This window comes from Maylandia zebra, linkage group LG10, assembly GCF_041146795.1.
Source record: "Maylandia zebra isolate NMK-2024a linkage group LG10, Mzebra_GT3a, whole genome shotgun sequence".
NCBI classification, from domain to species: domain Eukaryota; kingdom Metazoa; phylum Chordata; class Actinopteri; order Cichliformes; family Cichlidae; genus Maylandia; species Maylandia zebra.
The window spans coordinates 33,774,786-33,793,277 of record NC_135176.1 but is presented as its reverse complement, the minus strand read 5'-3'; the positions used below and the strand labels follow the sequence as shown (position 1 = coordinate 33,793,277).

Below are 18,492 nucleotides of genomic sequence, written 5' to 3'. Positions count from 1 at the left end.
TGGCTGCTGTTACAACCAAATTTCCCCTTGTGGGACAATTAAACGATTATTCTATTCTATTCTATTCTATTCTAATTAGCATTTTAGCATAGCATTATCATAACGCAGTATTTTTAGGTCATTTATTTTACTCTGGCGTTTCACTCGAGTGTGATTAGTTCATTCTTTAGGTTTATTTCGTGAGACGTCTTCACTCAGACTGTTTCCGTGTGAGGAACACGGACACGCTTCCTCTCAGAGGCAGCGAGCGTTTCATCAGAGCAGGTTCAAAGAGACGCTCTGAGGTCATCAGCGCTCTCTCTCCCAGGTGTGATGTTCACATCTGTCAGACTTTTAGAAATAAGTTCAAGAACAGATTAAAGTGTTCGACGGCCGTCACTGAGTCGTGCTGCGTTGTGTTTTCAGCCTGTTTGTCTTCATCGTTCAGATCAGGAAGCTTCAGCCGGTCTCGCAGCGTCACCACAGCAGCCCACGTGTGTCTGCGGACGTCATGTGATCGTCTGAACAGCCGTAATTCCCCAGGAGCTCTGATCTATGTGGAAATGACATCATCACCCCACCTGAATGATGGTCGATGTGAAACTCGGGCTCCCTGCTTTACTGCAGCTGTGTGGATGTCTCTCCAAGTGAATCCTGTGACCTTTGACCTCCTGCTGACTCAGCCTGTTCTGTCTCTGAGCTGCTCTGAGAGTAAAGCATGTGAACGTTAACATGTCAGCGCCACGCCGTGACCGTGAGTTATTAACTGCCCGGCTAAAAATGGCAGCGCGTCCCTCTAAGTTTCACATTCCTGAGATTACAGCGCACTCAGTCCTGATGCAGTCGGGCTCAGAGGCATGCTGGGTAACGGCGTGATCAACTCTGCCTGAGCGCAAACAGGTTAGCACAGGGTTAAACGCTGAGCTGCACAGCAGTCAGGCCTCTAGATGGAAGACTCCTTCCTCCTCCTCCTCCTCCCTCTGCTCTATCCATCAGCTGAAACTCGCACCAGCTTTACAAGCGGCCGCCGCTCACCGCCATAACTCAGCTCCAGCTGGAGCGGAGGAGGACAAATCTCTCCCGAGAGGAACCCTGACCAACGCTCTGAGTTTACTCGCAGAGCTGAGTCAGCCGACTTAACCTGATGGGACCCTGAGCTTCACATCACAGGTGACATCACAGGTGACATCACAGGTGACATCAGCAGAGACCTTGCTGCAGGTTAAATCAAACAGGAAGTTTGGTTTGAAAGGACAAACAGCTGATTAGAACATCTGTGCATGAAGGTGACACGCCCCAGCCCCCGACACAGGCAGCTGTGTTTCATGCATTGTCATGACAAAAGTGTGATACCACCACCATGAACATGAGCTCGTCACTGTCACCAGGGGAGGAAACCAGCCCTGTCCTTCGTGTCCACACAGGAAGTGATTCAGTCACTGTGTTGACATTTTGTTGCCTCGGCAACCCTCTAATGAATCAGAGGCGTGCTTCCCTTATTGGCGCTCGCTTCAGTTGTTCACCACAAACTGAGCTCAGTGCACGTCATTAACTTTCTGCGGTCGCTGGTCGTCGTTGTCACTTCCCGTTTGGACGCCGCTGCAGCATGAGCACAATCTGCAAACAGCCTTCATGTTTGCTACAGCGCGACTGACACAGGCCGAGGAAGTGTCACGGCGTGGAGCTCAGTCAGCTTTAGAGTGGTACTGTTAATCCCATGTGACCATCCTGACCCAACTACACCTGCAGGAAGTTCTTAAGTCGCGTTCCCTCTCGTTAAAAACATAAATAATCATTATGATAACCTATAATTGACAAATACGATATTTTATCAAAATAACATCTGTGGTATTTTTTACCCATGATGCATTTCATCTGTCCTAACTGTCACTGTGACTGTAAAAGGAAGGAGTGTGATCTGTGGTGACATCACAGCGTCCATCACTTATATAGGGATGGATGGAGGGGTGGGTGGATGGGTGGAGGGAGGGAGGGAGGGAGAGAGGGAGGGATGGGTGGATGGATGGCTGGATGGGTGGAGGGAGGGAGGGATGGATGGGTGGGTGGGTGGATGGATGGATGGAGGGATGGATGGCTGGATGGATGGTTGGAGGGATGGATGGCTGGATGGCTGGCTGAATGGATGGATGGAGGGATGGGTGGATGGGTGGATGGATGGAGGGATGGAGGGATGGATGGATGGATGGATGGATGGATGGATGGATGGATGGATGGATGGATGGCTGGCTGGATGGATGGTTGGAGGGATGGATGGCTGGATGGAGGGATGGATGGATGGATGGATGGAGGGATGGAGGGATGGATGGATGGCTGGATGGATGGATGGATGGATGGATGGATGGATGGATGGAGGGAGGGAGGGATGGGTGGATGGATGGATGGGTGGATGGATGGATGGCTGGATGGAGGGAGGGAGGGATGGGTGGATGGATGGATGGATGGCTGGATGGCTGGCTGAATGGATGGATGGAGGGATGGGTGGATGGATGGATGGATGGATGGATGGATGGATGGATGGATGGATGGATGGAGGGATGGATGGCTGGATGGATGGTTGGAGGGATGGATGGCTGGATGGAGGGATGGATGGATGGATGGATGGATGGAGGGATGGAGGGATGGATGGATGGCTGGCTGGCTGGATGGATGGATGGATGGATGGATGGGTGGATGGATGGATGGATGGGTGGATGGATGGATGGATGGATGGATGGATGGACGGATGGATGGATGGATGGGTGGATGGGTGGAGGGAGGGAGGGATGGATGGGTGGATGGATGGATGGATGGGTGGGTGGATGGATGGATGGAGGGATGGATGGATGGATGGATGGATGGATGGATGGAGGGATGGATGGATGGATGGATGGGTGGATGTGAGAGTCTTGTTCTGAGTTTTGTTCCTCTCAAAGTTGAGCAGACTGTTGTTACATAACCGGGTGATTCAGCAGAGAAAGAGAGAACAGATTTAGTGAGGAAGATGAAGATGGTGGTGGTGGTGGTGGTGGTGGTGAGCAGCAGGTGCAGTTCAGATGACGAGGCGGAGGGTGAGCATGGTGATGATGAAGATGAGGTGCAGCTGGAGTCTGACAGCAGACGATAAATCTCTCTTTTTTCTCTTGATTCTTTGCAGACACAGATTTCTGCCTTTCTGTCTGTGAGGACCATCATGGCATTCCCAGCATTCCCAGCATTCCCAGCATTCCCAGACACAAACCTGGAGCTGGGTCTTACAGAAGACCTGAGATATCAAACAGGTCGTTGAGGGTTTATCTCACAGTCAGGACCCAATGAAGCGTCATCACTGTCCACTCTGTGTCCTCACAATGTCTGACAGTGTACCAGGTCCTCACAAAGACAGTCATGCGAGCGCACACACACACTCTGTGTTTATGGCCTCTGCAGACTATTTTTAATCCCTGCTGAGACGTTTGAGAACTTTACAGCGGCGTGCCCTCCTTATCACTGCTCTGTAAATCATCTCAAACCGCTCCTTCTTAAAAACAAGCCCCGCCCCCGCTGCCTTTAAACGTGACATCACTGAATTATCTCCTGCTCTTCAAAGAATGAGCCCACAGTTTGTTCAGCGTGTTGTCAGAGACGCTTAGCGCCTCCTGTTGGTCGTAAGCATCAGTCAATTTGGTTGTGCAAATCTTCCAAAGTTACATTAACCTGGAAGTGACATCGTGGGGGGGGGGGGGCTCTCGACGTATGGCTGACAGCCAATAAACATGCACTCGTCACAATTAGTTTGAAAACACCAAAAAACGTCATCTTGAGGCTTTAAAACAGGTCATGTAGTAACTACGCCCGTGTCTTACACCACCCGTGGTCCTCCGTCTGCTTCCATGGAAGTCTGTAACTGAACGAAAAACTGATGTCAGCAGTGTTGAAATGAGGTTTTATTGTTTAAGGTAAAAACAATCGAAAAGCCGACCGTGCCGACTGTAAACGTTGCACCAGGACCGGGATGAACGCTGGGAAGTGGAAGGAAGTGAGCCTCAGACAGAAACTTGTGTTTGTTGTTCTTCAAACTTGCATCGAATCAGAGCTGTGAGCGCTCGGGCCGACTGTGGTTTCAGGAATGACTGAGTGGAGGTCTCTGAGGACCCCGCTGTCTGCACGTCTCAGCAGTTTGTCCTTCAAAGGAAAGTGAATGCAGAGAATGAAACAGCGTCTCTGTTGGTTTCACTTGGTCTCCAGCCAGAAACAAAGTGCTGACCAGCAAACCCAGAGACGGCGAGCGGCGGCGGCGGGCTCCGACCTCAGAGGAGCTCTGATTGGAAACAACTGTGAGCTCCGTCCTCAGAATGACGTCGATGCTTCTCTGCCAGACTCTGATGTTAACAAGCTCCGTCTGACAGACGGGCTCAGTTTGTTTATCGGCCACGACACGAGGTTAGAACGCCTGAAGGCTGTGATTGGACGGAAACACAGAGATTAACAAGGGAACTGTGGAACGTCACGATGTTGCCAGGCAACAAAGATACACGCTGACATCCAATCAATCGATGCGTTTGATATGAGCGGCGGGGCCTGACCCATCAGAGGGAGGTGGACCAGGAAGAGCAGGTAGACGGCCGTGACCTATGTGAGTCCTCACAGGTGCCGACACACCTGAACTCCACCCGAGTCTCAGGCAGCCAATGATGGAGGTCACCTGTAGTATTGGTCAAGTTACTTGAAAAAAGTAATCAGTAACTAATTACTTTTTTTCAAAAGAAATTAGTTACTTAGTTATTTAGTTACTTAGTTACTTTTTTACAACCTGAATAGGTAACAGAGTGATAGATCTTTCAGCCCAGTTCTACTGTTTCTGCATCATCCATCATATACATGTAATCAAATGAAAACGTCTCTGTTTAAAACTTGTTTTATTAGTTTGAATCTTTTAACTTTATGCATCAAGCAAAAGTTAGACTATACACAACATCCTCTGATTGGACAGCCGGATGTTTGCCCCGGTGCAGGTGAGCCGCAGCCATCAGTGGGAGGGTCCGGGAGTTTCTCTGTGTCACACTCCCGTGGCAGCGCACTCGGTGCTCGCTCGGAGGTTTAGGGGTTTTTCGCTGTAAAAAGAAGTTTTCTTCCCACGCAGGACGCTAGTGTTTTTGTCACTTTTTATGGACTCAAACTCAAAGTAATGTGAGTACTTCCACGCTTTAAACGCTGCACGCTCATACTCTCTCCTGCACTCGATATGTGATCCATTGTTGATCTGCACACAGCTGTTGCCACGAACGTCGCACTCGGTTACGTCACTGTCAGGAGACACTCTCGCAAATGAAATCACGGTTTTAGTAACGCAGCGTGCTTACGGGAAAGTAACAGTAATCTAATTACCGTTTTTTGCAATAGTAATCTCGTACTTTACTCGTTACTTGAAAAAAGTAATCGATTACAGTAATGCATTACTGCCCATCTCTGGTGACCTGTAAGGGACAAGGCCACGTGTGGTATCTGAAGCCCCGCCCATGGATCATGGTGCGCGGTCCAGGTGTCTCTCACCGAGCTCCTCCTCAGTGATGACATCACCCCGAGTCCAGACACAGGAAGTGCTGAGGGTGAAAATCTAACACAACATCGATGTAAAGGATCAAATATTTACATTTGATTTATATATTTGGTTTTTGTTAGCGACTAAAAAATGTTTCTTATTTTGGGGGCGTGGCCTGTGGACTGCTCAGTTCCTCTGCTCTGCTGCTGCTTCACCTGAGCAGGTGAGAGCAGGCACGCCTCCACCCTGTGACCCGCCCTGATGTGAAACGTTCATCTCTGAGACGTCTTTGGGAAAAAGGGACATTTTAACCACGAGTCAGTTTTTCCACATTATAAGGAAACAGCGCTGTGACGAAACCACAGCACGGCGCCTCCACTGTAAGAAGGGAAGAACTTTTTTTACTGTGTGAAAAAAGAGAACATCGTTTGTGTTACTGATGTGATTTAAACACATGAAACAAGAAGAAACGAGAGTGAGACAGAGCAACGCTTACAAACTGGCTGTTTTACAGCTGATCAGACGTTTAGGACCACACCTCCAAATAAACCAAAATAATAATGGAGCGGTTTACAATGCCACTATTCATTCACTCTCACACACTGGTTCACCACAGCTGCCCTGGGGCAGACTGACAGAGGCGAGGCTGCCGTATCGCACCATCGGGCCCTCTGGCCAACACCAGTAGGCGGCAGGTGAAGTGTCTTGCTCAAGGACACAACGATCAGGACAGAGTGCCCGGGGATCGAACCGGCGACCTTACAGTTACAGATATGCTTCCCAACCCCCTGAGCCACGGTCGCCCCGAAAACAGAAACCAAAGCTCCAAACATGAACTCAGTAATGAGGAGCTCCACATTATTGGTGACCACTGCAAAAACTCGTTGCAGTATACTCGATGCGAGCGTTTCCACGAGGTGATGGGAACATCACCTTTATGTCTTAAAGACATAAAGACCTGGATGGCCGCTAACTTTCTGCTTCTTAATTCAGATCAAACTGAGGTTATAGTACTCGGCCCTGAAAAGCTTAGAAATATGGTATCTAAGCAGATTCTTACTCTGGATGGCATTACCTTGGCCTCCAGTAACGCTGTGAGGAACCTTGGAGTCATTTTTGACCAGGACATGTCCTTCAACGCACATATTAAACAAATATGTAAGACTGCTTTCTTCCATTTGTGCAACATCTCTAAAGTTAGAAATATCCTGTCTCAGAGTGACGCTGAAAAACTAGTTCATGCATTTATTACTTCCAGGCTGGACAACTGTGATTCATTATTATCAGGAAGTCCTAAAAACTCCCTGAAAAGCCTTCAGCTGATCCAAAATGCTGCAGCAAGAGTCCTGACAGGAACTAGAAAGAGAGCAGATTTCTCCTGTTTTGGCTTCCTGTTAAATCCAGGATTCAAAATCCTGCTCCTCACATACAAGGTCTTAAATAATCAGGCCCCATCTTATCTTAATGACCTTGTAGTACCATATCACCCTATTAGAGCACGTCGCTCTCGCTCTGCAGGCCTACTTGTTGTTCCTAGAGTATTTAAAAGTAGAATGGGAGGCAGAGCCTTCAGTTTTCAGGCCCCTCTTCTGTGGAACCAGCTTCCAGTTTGGATTCAGGAGACAGACACTATCTCTACTTTCAAGATTAGGCTTCAAACTTTCCTTTTTGCTAAAGCATATTTTTAGGGCTGGACCAGGTGACCCTGAATCCTCCCTTAGTTATGCTGCAATAGGTGTAGGCTGCCGGGGATTCCCATGATGCATTGGGTGTTTCTTCTTCACTCACTATGTGTTAACAGACCTCTCTGCACTGAATCATATCTGTTATTAACCTCTGTCTCTCTTCCACAGCATGTCTTTATCCTGTCTTCCTTCTCTCACCCCAACCAATCACAGCAGATGGCCCCGCCCCTCCCTGAGCCTGGTTCTGCAGGAGGTTTCTTCCTGTTAAAAGGGAGTTTTTCCTTCCCACTGTCGCCAAAGTGCTTGCTCATAGGGGGTCATATGATTGGTGGGTTTTTCTCTGTATCTATTATTGTACGATCTACTGTACGATATGAAGCGCCTTGAAGCGACTTTTGTTGTGATTTGGCGCTATATAAATAAAATTGAACTGAATTGAATTGAACATTTCTCCAAATGGTGAAGAGGGCTGCATGAAGGCATCTACTGTCTGGAGCTGTCGTCCATTTCTGTAAACTTCGCTCACCATCCATCCCTGAAGGTTCTCAGTTGGGTTTAGATCAGGGAGCACGCAGGATGGTCCAACAGAGTGATGTTATTCTCCTGGAAGAAGTCGTAGCGTTGTCCCGTTGATAAACCCAGTGGTTACCACACAGACAAGGGCCAGGTCAGGAGGGATGTTCTCTGCAACATCTGGACACAGCCAGCAGCTGTTTGACAGCCCTGCACCTCCTGATGTTCCACTGAAGGAAAAACCACCCCCTCCACTGTGGAGTGTAGAAAACACCTCAGCTCATGCGGTTCAACAACCCGACCACGTTCAAACAGGGAGCATCCTGACAGGAAAGGACAACGAAGCCACATTTCTGCACAGATTTGGCCTTTTAAAGGCATCAGCTGTAAAACAGCCAGCTTCAGTGTAAGCGTTGCTCTGTCTCACTCTCGGTTCTTCTTGTTTCATGTTGCAGCTCGAGTTGCAACCTTGTGAAGATCCAAACATGCAAAACAGGATGTTTTGACATTTTCAGAACTTTTGATCGGGACTGTTTGATGACGTCACACACTGATTCCAATTAATGAGTAAAATCAGTCACTGTTGTGTGTGCAGGGACAGCCTGAGTAAATAAACTTTATTACTATCAGGTTGTTTTTATTGAACCCGTCCAGCATTACTGTCTGTGTGTGTTTGCAGTACTCCTACTCTGTAGCAGTTTTAGGACATCTTCATCCCTCAGCGTGTGTGTGTCTGTGTGTGTGTGTCTGTGTGTGTGTGTCTGTGTGTGCGTGGGTTTGAATCGTGTTGCAGTCTTATCGCCCCCACCTGAAACACTCAAACCGCCAAACTCTCAAATGTTCCTGCAGTCTGTGGGTGAAGAGCGAAAAATAGAGACTCACCTTCTACATCCTGAAGCTGTTCCCTCCTACAGCAGGCCTCTGATGTGTGCGTGTGCGTGTTTTCATATCTCTGTGGGGACCAACAGTTTGAGACTCAAACCATGTTTTTAGGGTTACAGTCAGGCTCAGGGTCATGTCAGCTGTGACACGTAAACAGACTCCATGTTATGAGCAGTGCTCCACATCAGGGGGCGGGACGAGGCTCATTATGGCAACTCCGCCCTTTAGCTCTTAGCTCAGGAACATCCTGACTGACTCTCTGGTCCCTGTAGCAGTGTGAGTGGGCGGGGCCTCCCCGTGCATGGTCACAGTGCAAACACGTGCACGCATCAACCACCTCATTAACGGGGGACGTTTCCTCTTTCGTCTTCTGTGCAGGCGTTCACATCTTCATCCTCATGTCCAAACGATGCTGGAGGTGGAGTCGATCATCCCGTCAAAACAAAACTTTTATGAAAGAAGGCGGATGCCAAACAAACCCGCTGGGACCATCTGCAGCTCTGACCCCGGGAAGGAGGAAGAACGCCGAGCTCCGCCTCCTGGTCCAGGAATACCAGGGCGAGGCGGGATAGCGTGGTTGCTCGCAGCGGAGGTGGATGTTTGTTCCCACATCCGTCCATTTAAAGTCTGCCTGGGCGAGGACTGCATCGTCCTACATCACAGAGCGCACACCATCGCCTCCGAGAGGAGAGAACAACCGGACAGGTGGAGTAATGCAGCCTGTCCTCATCAGTCTTACAGACAGAGCAGAAAGGGTCAGAGCGAAACCTGAACCCTGTGACCTTCGACCCCGAGGCAGCAGGATGAACCTCGGCGTCACACTGTCAGTGAAGCCAGATCATTAAAGATATCCTGATACGTTGACCTTGGATCCAGCAGGTCTGAGTGCAGCTCACAGCTACCACAGACGTCACTGTTCGGTTTGTTTCTTCCATTTGCTCTGTGGGAACAGAGTGTAATCAGAGTACTCTGTGGGGTCGTGTACACTGATTATGTGCTAATGGTGTCTCATAAAGACATAATGAGTGCGGCTGCACGCTCTTCACTCACACCTGCTGTCATAGAAACGCCTGACACAGACGCCGTGCTCACATTAGCTCACGGCGTCGACGCCGATGCTAATCTCGTGCTCATTAAGCTGAGAGCCTGCCTCTGGACGCCAGCTCGCTCACGGGTCAGAGACGGCTTTAACCTGAACGCACGCGCAGCATTTGACTCAGTTTTAAAGCTGATCTGTGATCAGTAGCAGGGAGCTCAGAGTTTCAGGCACATTCATTCATCACAGTTTCATTCTCTGTCTCTGCTTCCTGGTCTGGTCTTTGTGGTCGATGCTGGTTTCCTGCTCCAGGTTTCAGGCCGTGGTCGGGTTGTGGGTTTGAATTCCTCTCGGGTCGTGACCTTTGACACGATTCATATCAGATTAACTCTCTCACGCGTTGCTTTTTGAGGTTAAAGAGTTCATTTGTTGTGCAAAGTGTTTCATTGGAGCTTTTTTAATGACATCACGTCCCCGTGCGTCTTCTTCTTTGGTGTTTAATGGCAGCAGCTGCAGAATCAGCAGGTCGGATGGAGACGGACGTGTCGTCTCCTCGTCTCAGACACTGAAAGAAACAAACATGCTGCTTCCATCATCGTCGCAGTCATGGCAACCACCAATAAAGTGACATCAGCGGGTAACGAGCTCGACCTGATTTCCCTCCGTCTCCGCCGGGTTAACGAGGCTCTGACCTCCCTCTCCTCCTCAGCAGGCGGCGTGTTGTTGTTGTGAACGTCTCGGCAGCATGAATTAAATCTGAGCTGCGGCTGAGCGCGAGAGGCGAGCCTCCACCTGCTGGGTAACACGGAGATGACTGCGGGCGGAGGAGGCGGGAGGCAGCGCATCGTCAATGAATCCTGCAGAGTTTGGAGTTCAGTGAACGTAACACGACCCTCACCCAGCAGGGCGAGAGGCGGAGCACACCTGGACACGTCACCACATGAAGAGAACAGGGAGCTGTGAGAGTTGAACCTGTGGTCTCATGACTGCAGGGGGAGCTGCTTTACCTGCTGAGCCACTGAAGACTTCAGTCCAGCCTGAACCTGAGCTAACAGCAGTGTGAACCACAGAGAGCTGCACGTCACCTCAGAGGCTCTGATTGGTCCTCATACCAACACCAAACATGGACTCCTCCTCCACAGGTGACGCAGCCTTCATGCTCAGTTTCTGTGCTGAGGCTTGTTTTCCTGCTCAGACTGTGTGCAGGTGTGTAGTGAAGGACCCGAGTCTGTTTTCTGCATCAGGCTTCATCCTGCTGAGGCTTCATCAGCGCTGAAGATGGTCCACGAGGGAACAACGCTACATCCAGCCCGGAGCGTCAGCATCACAGCGTGGGTTCGACTCCCACTGCAGGTATGCAACAACTCAAACCAATAAACTCCAAACTAAAAACCTTCAAGCTAATAAACAAAATAAAAACCTAAACAACAACTAAAAGGAAACAAAACAAACAAACTCTAAAGCTCGCTGCGTCTCACTTGCGTTCGCTTCGTGGATTTGCGTTGTCATCAATTTGTGACTTCCTTCACCTGCGACACACCAGACTGAAGGTAAGACAAGGTGTGTGGGTGAGCTAGCTTGGACTAAGCTAGCTAGCTCAAGAGCTTCTTCTTACTTTGCTTAATGCTAACATGTTAGCTGTTAGCGCATTAGCTTTCTAATGAATAGCTAAGCTAGCTGGGGAGTTTTGTTGTAAATCTGAGCCATAACTCAGGTGGACCTGCTGCTAACACTGAGCCTAAAGACCATTTAAAACTGGTTCTTTGCTCAAGAGCACAGAAATCACAACCAAGTGTGGCTGCCATGAAGCAACAAGGAATAGTACAGCACATTACACCTGATGATGCTGCTCAGGTCCAAATGTTTAAAGTTCCACCTTAAAAATAATTCACTGTTATTGATAGATTGATTATTGATCAACAGCAGCAGAAATAAACTGACAGGAAACATCTTTAAACTCTAAACAGAATGTGAAACCAGGCCAGCAGAGTTACAGCTCACTGCAAACAATATTTTACTGATATTGGCAACATAATGGAAAAAGCTGCTGATGCTGTCAAAGCTTTAATAATGATTCTGCAAATATTGGACCAAATCTGACAGAACGAATTCCTGAGTCACTGCCATCAGCAGAGAAATGTTCCTCACAGCAGTGGGAAAAGGAATCATTGAGACTGTAAACATGTAAATATAAAACATGCACTGATTGTAAAGAAGGTCATAGAAGGAATCGCAGAGCCACTGACATACATCTGCAACTTACTGCAACTTATACGGGGCGATCGTGGCTCAAGAGTTGGGAGTTCGCCGTGTAGTCGGAAGGTTGCCGGTTCGAGCCCCGGCTTGGACAGTCTCGGTCGTTGTGTCCTTGGGCAAGACACTTCACCCGTTGCCTACTGGTGGTGGTCAGAGGGCCCGGTGGCGCCAGTGTCAGGCAGCCTCGCCTCTGTCAGTGCGCCCCAGGGTGGCTGTGGCTACAATGTAGCTGCCATCACCAGTGTGTGAGTATGTTTACATGAGTGTATATATATCTTTAAGTTGTTTTAAATAAATATATTTCTGATGGACGTAACAGGAAGAAAAAGTGTCGACTACTACTTACTGTTAGTTAGGAAACAGGGGGGTGGGGTTAAATAAGCCGATGCTTCTTCCTGCTGAGTTATTTGTGATTATTGTTTGACTTTGTTTGTTTGTCTTTTTTTCTCTGTTGTTGTTCAGAATAAAGATACAAAAAACAAAACTGACATTTGTTTGATGAAAGGTGAAAGGTCATTGTCAGGTGAGCTTTAACCTGCTGACCATGCTGTCCGTAGTATTGCCGTGAGCACGCTCTGACATGGAGACATGGGGTGGAGCGACGTGGAGCTCTGATGGTGCGACGGCTCATCTCAAACATGTTTGCTGACCTCCGGCCTGTTTTGTGCCGGCGAGACGACTCTATGAATAACTGAGTGGAAAGAGGAAGTCAGAGCGACAACTGACTCATCTGACTGCTCATCCATTTGTCTGTCTGCAGCAGGAACAACACCACCATGCTGCCGCCGCTGCACGCTGTCTGCGTCTTCTCAGGTGAGTGTAACCTGTAGGTCAGGGTCGCTCAGAGCTCCTCTGGGCTGTGGATGTTTGTCTGAGACTGCTGGACCTGGATCCTCACAGAAAAGTCAGAGTCTGGAATTAAAGCAGCCGAGGAGAAAATCTGTCAGGATCAAACTTTTCATGTGTCCAACGCGACACGGACGCTTCTTGAAAGCAGTGAGTTTACAGACGGAGGCCACAGCAGTCATTTAAGGAGGACCTGGTGCTGTCAGGACTTTTTGTTGTTTGGAAAACTCGAAGTGTTAAAGTTTTACCAAGAGAAACTCCAGACTGTGGGAAAGATGAGACCACAGACAGAGCGCTGGACGGACCACAAACACCTCACACCTGCAGGTCGTCAGTGGACACGCTTGAATCAGTTCAGTTCAGCTTTAATTATACAGCACCAAATCACAACAACAGTCACCTCGAGGTGCTTTATATTGCACAGTAGCTCGTACAATAATAGATACAGAGAAAAACCCACCAATCATATGACCCCCTGTGAGCAGCACTTTGGCGACAGTGGGAAGGAAAAACTCCCTTTTAACAGGAAGAAACCTCCAACAGAACCAGGCTCAGGGAGGGGCGGGGCCATCTGCTGTGATTGGTTGGGGTGAGAGAGCCAATAAAACCATTGATGATTTGAAATGATCCCAAAGCTGTCCTCGGATTGGTCAAATCAAACCTCTAAGTTTGTTATCCGGTTGTTAAGTGATGACGTGACGAATCCTACTTCCGGGTCTAAAGTAGTCTGCGTTTAATATGGCTTTTGTGTTGTTAACATGTTTAATGTTATGTATTTTCTTCTATTTAATCTCAAAAAGCTCCTAAAACAGTCAGTGATCCCTGTTGACCTCCCTCGGCTTTTATTACCGCTAATCATTTATTTAAGCTCAGTTTTTAAAACCTTAGGATGTAACTACAGCCCAGCCCATGCAGCAGTATATGAATGACTAACCTCGTATTGTGGATGGATTATCTCAGTTGTTCTCCTGGCTGAAGTTTGGTCCTTTTACAGCATCCTGCCATGCGATTACATTTGTTCCTGACCACCGAGAACACTCACGTTAACTTTTATCGAGTGGAAAAAAAGTTAGCTTGTTTATATTATGCTAACATAGCTGTGTCGCTAGCGGTCACGTAGCACATCATTATATACCAGCTAGCCCAACTTCAGTAACCCTACAAACGTCACTGCTGTTTAGTTTTCTGTCTTCATTTATGCTGGAAGTGATAAGAAAGCTGTACGTTTGAATTTGTTTCCAAAACCCCGCAGTCAGGACATGCTATATTGTATTTAGATAGAAGCTAGCGAGCTAACTTCCTGCTAACTTCTAACTCCGTTAAATGTCATAAATTCCGTTTTCATGGATGCCTGGATGTTAAACTCAATTGTTACACCTGGTAGAGCAGAACGCTGATCATTTTATTAAAGATGAAAGACTTTAGACAGTTTTTAACTCTCAGTAATGCCATAGTGATCGTTTGATATATGGACCTGCAGCGGAGTTTAGACCCAGACACGGCTAGTGACGTCAGACTGAACAACCGGATAGAAAAAAAATCCTCCTGGATGTAAAGGGGCGTGGCCTTGCTGTCAGTGTTAAGCTGAGCTTAAATGTGTTCATGCTAACATCTCCTGTAATTATGAGCGATCAAAGGTCCTGAGTATGAAAGTGAGGTTTCTCAGATTGACACGTTTGAATGTTTCTCCACAGCAGCCTCACGTTACCATCAGCAGCCAGGAAAACAGATTTCTGTCTCTGACCCTAAAATGAGTGAAGCAGACAAATTAGACCACAAAGCTTTGAAAGGTCACGACCCCGCCTCCTCAGGTCGCCGTGAGGTCTTCGTATCTGCAGATGATACGTTTTCTGTGTGTTTGCGGTAAAATGGCTCCGTGATCATTACCTGACAGAAGAACGTGACGCACCTGTCACGGCATGGCTGGCTGTAGCTCAGGTGGCAGAGCAGGTCAGCCACTAACCAGAAGGTCGGTGGTTCGATCCCAGGCTGCCTCCTGGCTGCATGCCAAATGTCCTTGGCCAAGATACTAACCCCGTGTTTGCCTACTGGTGGTGGTCAGAGGGCCCGGTGGGGCCAGTGTCCGGCAGCCTCGCCTCTGTCAGTGCGCCCCAGGGTGGCTGTGGCTACAATGTAGCTGCCATCACCAATGTGTGGATGACTGAATGTAGTGTAAAGCGCTTTGGGGTCCTTGGGGACTGAGTAAAGCGCTATACAAATGCAGGCCATTTACCTGTCTAAAAGCTCGCTCGGTTTGCCGCTGCGTGCTCTGAATATTCATGAATAAGAGTTCAAAAAAACACGGCTCACATTCTTTCTTCCTGCTGTTCGTTTTTAAACCGTTTCTGATTTCTGGGGCTGACTCTCAGTGTTTGCAGCTCGTCTGGAAGCCTCGGCGCTCAGCGGCGAGCCGTGACATCGTGTCTGCTGGAGCAGCAGCTTCAGTCAGACTGGTGATGATGGTTTCCAGTATCGGCTGTCCGCTCTGACATCATCAGGTGTCTTTTTAACTCACTCCTGTGTTTGTCTTCCTGTCAGCGCTGACCTGTGTGTCAGCGGTCACCATGGAGACAGTGGTGGGCCACGTCGGGACAAAGGTGATGCTGCCGTGTCGCACAGGGGCGGGCAAACAGGGCGGAGTGGAGGTGTGCTGGGGGCGGGGCAAACCTTCACTGTTCACCTGCCACAACGCTGTGATCAACAGCGCTGCAGCCCGCATCACCTACAGGAAGTCACAGAGGTGAGCGCAGGTGTGCGTCCCATCAGAGCAGACTGTAGCTTCCTGTCAGCATGTGGAGTAAAACCGGCCTTCGTCCCTCCTGTGCAGGTACTCTGTGTCTGCCTCCTCCTCCTCTCTGTCCATCTTCCACTCACAGCCGTCAGACTCGGGTTTCTACCACTGCAGAGTTCAGGTGCCCGGACTCTTCAACGACCAGACCTTCACTGTCCACCTCATCATCCTCAGCAGCCGTACGTCCACATACGCCTGTTCAGAGCGCTGAAAACAACATGAAAACCTCAAAGTGTTTGTTTGTCTTTCGCCTGCAGCTCGCTCTGTGGCCGTAACAGAAAACACTGAGCTCTCAGACGGGGACCTGAACGCACCGCACACCACCACAGGTACCGTTCTCTTTCTCACTGCATGTCTTTACACTCATAGAAGAGTCGCCCCCTGCTGGTCATTAATAATAATAATAATAATAATAATAATAATAATAATAATAATAATAATAATAATAATAATAATACATTTTATTTGAAAGTGCCTTTCAGAGCACTCAAAGTCACTGTACACAGTAATGAAAAAAGCAACATAAAAGCCAGCAGTTTACACAATCATAAAAGAATAAGACATAAGACACATTTAAAATAGCCGAGTGGAGAGGTTATGTGGGATAAACTATTTTGAACTAGTGAGTTTTGAGTTCGGACTTAAAGAAAGAGAAGGAAGAGAAATTATATTTTAGTGTTCGTTTGGAGCTTCAAGAAGCTGATGCTTCATGCTGTCAGTACAGGAAGCTGTTTGTGTGACGCGGCGTTACCCTGCAGCTGTTGCTAACGTGAGGTCACAGCCGTGACCCTGTGAGCGTCACACAAACACGTCCTCATGTTCAGCATCTTTAAATCTGAACACAAAGTGCGGTCAAGTCAGACGTAAACAAGCATCATCTGTTGGCCAGGTCACATCGCCCAGGAGGCAGGAAGTGACATCACAGGAGACGACACCACGCAGCCAGTGGTGGCTCTGGTTCAGGTACAAACACTTCATGTTTATGTGTTGATGTGTTATGTGTTTCTTTGTTTGTTTTTATTTGTATTTGTTTGTTTGTTGACAGTCAGCTGAGCAGCAGGTAAACGTTCTGCAGACGTTTGTTGGAAACACAGTGAGAGCTTCCTCCCTCGTCTTCATCCCAGCTCTGCTGCTGACCGCAGCTTACAGTCAGTACACACACACACACACACACACACACACACACACACACACACACACACACACACACACACACACATTTAAAAACAGTTTTTGATGTTTTTCTCTTTTCGTTTTTGTCGAACCTGTGAAACAGCGCCACTCTCCTATACGTTCACGTTGTGGTTGAAAGCGGTACTGCAGCTGTGGTCACAATAAACCTTCACTGTGGAGAAGTGGTAAACAGCGCCACCCACATACATGCAGTCATTTAGTGGTCACAGCTGGTACTGCACAGTATGAGTATCCCCGCGGGAGACCGGGGTTCGATTCCCCGACCGGGAGGCGTGATGTTCTTCACCTCCATTATTGACTCTTGTAAAGCTGCTGCTTTGTCGAGACATGAGCATAGACACTTCTGTGTTCATGTCTCAGCTGACTGCAGGTTTCCAACATTATAAACACTCCATCTGCATAACTGCTGAGACTAACACTGGGTCAGCTCGGGCTCATCGTTGATCATTTACACACTGTCACACCTGTTCAGCCAATCACATTCATTCAGGGCCTGAAAGCTGACAACCACCACCCTGACCCCTGACCCCGTTATCTCTGACTGAGGTTTAGTTTTTGTTGAACTCAGAGAAAGCCTGGATCTGTGACAGGAAGTGTGTTTGTGTTCCTGCAGGAGTCTGGAGGTCCAAACAGGAAGCAAAGAGGAGGCCAGACCAATCAGAGAAGGAGGAGGAGAGCAGCGCCGTGTGACACCGACCTGATTATGAAAGTGTTTGAATTCCCATCTGGAACATCTCGGAAAGCCTCAGTCGAACGTTCTCTGCACAAGAAGCAAAATAAATCTGCTGCACTCACCTCAGGAGTGATGTCACTCACGTCACAGGTGGACGCCCTCGCCCCTGAGTGACACGTGTCCTCTGTGAGCTGTGACAGGAGCGATGTTTGTTAATAAACTCCATCGTCAGACTGTGCTTAATGTGTTTAATAAAGTTTTCATGTAAACAGTGAAGAAGTCACTCAGTGTAACTCAGGTAACTGACTCTGCCTGTCTGACATCATCAACAACGTACGTTCAGTCAGCTTTTAGCCTCATGCTCGGTCTGAGCTCCAGCAGGTCATCTCCACATGTCTACCCGCCTAAATGCTGAGAGCAGGCCTGTGATTGGCTGATTAAATATTTGGACTAACGGTGTACCCAATAAAGTGGCTGCTCTGCCTGTTTCCTTGTTCTTGTGCTTCACACAGTTTGCAGAACTTTGTAAGGAAGCTGCTGATAACAGTAAAAACGTTGGCTCAGGTCTCACCACGCTGAGCTGTCACTTTATTAGGTACACCTGTCCCACAGCAGCAGCAGCTCATGTGGAGCTCAGAGCGACCATCAGGACAAAGATGGCTGAACAGGTTTGTTGACGTCACGCAGGCTGCTGTGCTGGGGTTTTCAGCTCCAGGGTTTACTGGGAATGGTCCAACATGAGGAAATCTCCAGTGAGCAGCAGCTCCCTGTGAGAGGAGCATGTCACAGCAGCAGCTCCAATACCAGAGTGTGCAGGAGAGCCTCCATTGTCAGCATCAGCAGGACAGCTGTGGGTCAGTCGGAGAGGGTGGAGTGTTTGAGGTGTCTGCCCCACGCTCTGATCTCATATTATTTGAGCCTGTTAGCAGCACAGCTCTCAGCCTCATGGCCATGCAGGCTGCAGACACCTGTCCACGTCAGGCACGAGGTACAGAAAACACCTGTTAGTTTTACATGTTTTATTGTTTTTATTCACTTCCGTTATTTTTTTATGAGGTTGCATGTTTGCTTTTTTGTTTTTGTTTGTTTGGTTTCTTAATAAGTGAAACGATTTCTAAA

The 18,492-nt window shown here is 48.4% G+C and overlaps 1 protein-coding gene across 3 annotated transcripts; it reads left to right on the top strand.

Moving 5' to 3' along the window:
* Positions 1-10,633: 10,633 nt before the first annotated feature.
* Positions 10,634-17,656, top strand: LOC101485091 (hepatitis A virus cellular receptor 2 homolog). Of its 3 annotated transcripts, XM_076889498.1 has the most exons (9): positions 10,634-10,755; positions 10,858-10,966; positions 12,630-12,682; positions 15,254-15,455; positions 15,543-15,685; positions 15,764-15,835; positions 16,396-16,469; positions 16,552-16,654; positions 17,314-17,656. In XM_076889498.1, the coding sequence occupies exons 3-9, from the start codon at positions 12,646-12,648 to the stop codon at positions 17,388-17,390; spliced, it is 708 nt and encodes a 235-aa protein (XP_076745613.1). In that variant the 5' UTR covers positions 10,634-10,755; positions 10,858-10,966; positions 12,630-12,645; the 3' UTR covers positions 17,391-17,656. The 3 variants fall into 3 exon arrangements, with proteins under 3 accessions (XP_076745613.1, XP_076745615.1, XP_076745614.1); XM_076889500.1 differs by lacking the exon at positions 12,630-12,682; XM_076889499.1 differs by lacking the exon at positions 10,634-10,755 and having other exon boundaries at positions 10,815-10,966.
* The last annotated feature ends 836 nt before the right edge of the window (positions 17,657-18,492 follow it).

Bases quoted from the DNA above. Each gene is read 5' to 3' on its own strand.
- LOC101485091 (XM_076889498.1), top strand. From the start codon at position 12,646: ATGCTGCCGCCGCTGCACGCTGTCTGCGTCTTCTCAG. The intron at 15,686-15,763 runs GTACGTCCACAT...TTTCGCCTGCAG, and splicing joins CCTCATCATCCTCAGCAGCC to CTCGCTCTGTGGCCGTAACA. The intron at 16,470-16,551 runs GTACAAACACTT...GTTTGTTGACAG, and splicing joins CAGTGGTGGCTCTGGTTCAG to TCAGCTGAGCAGCAGGTAAA.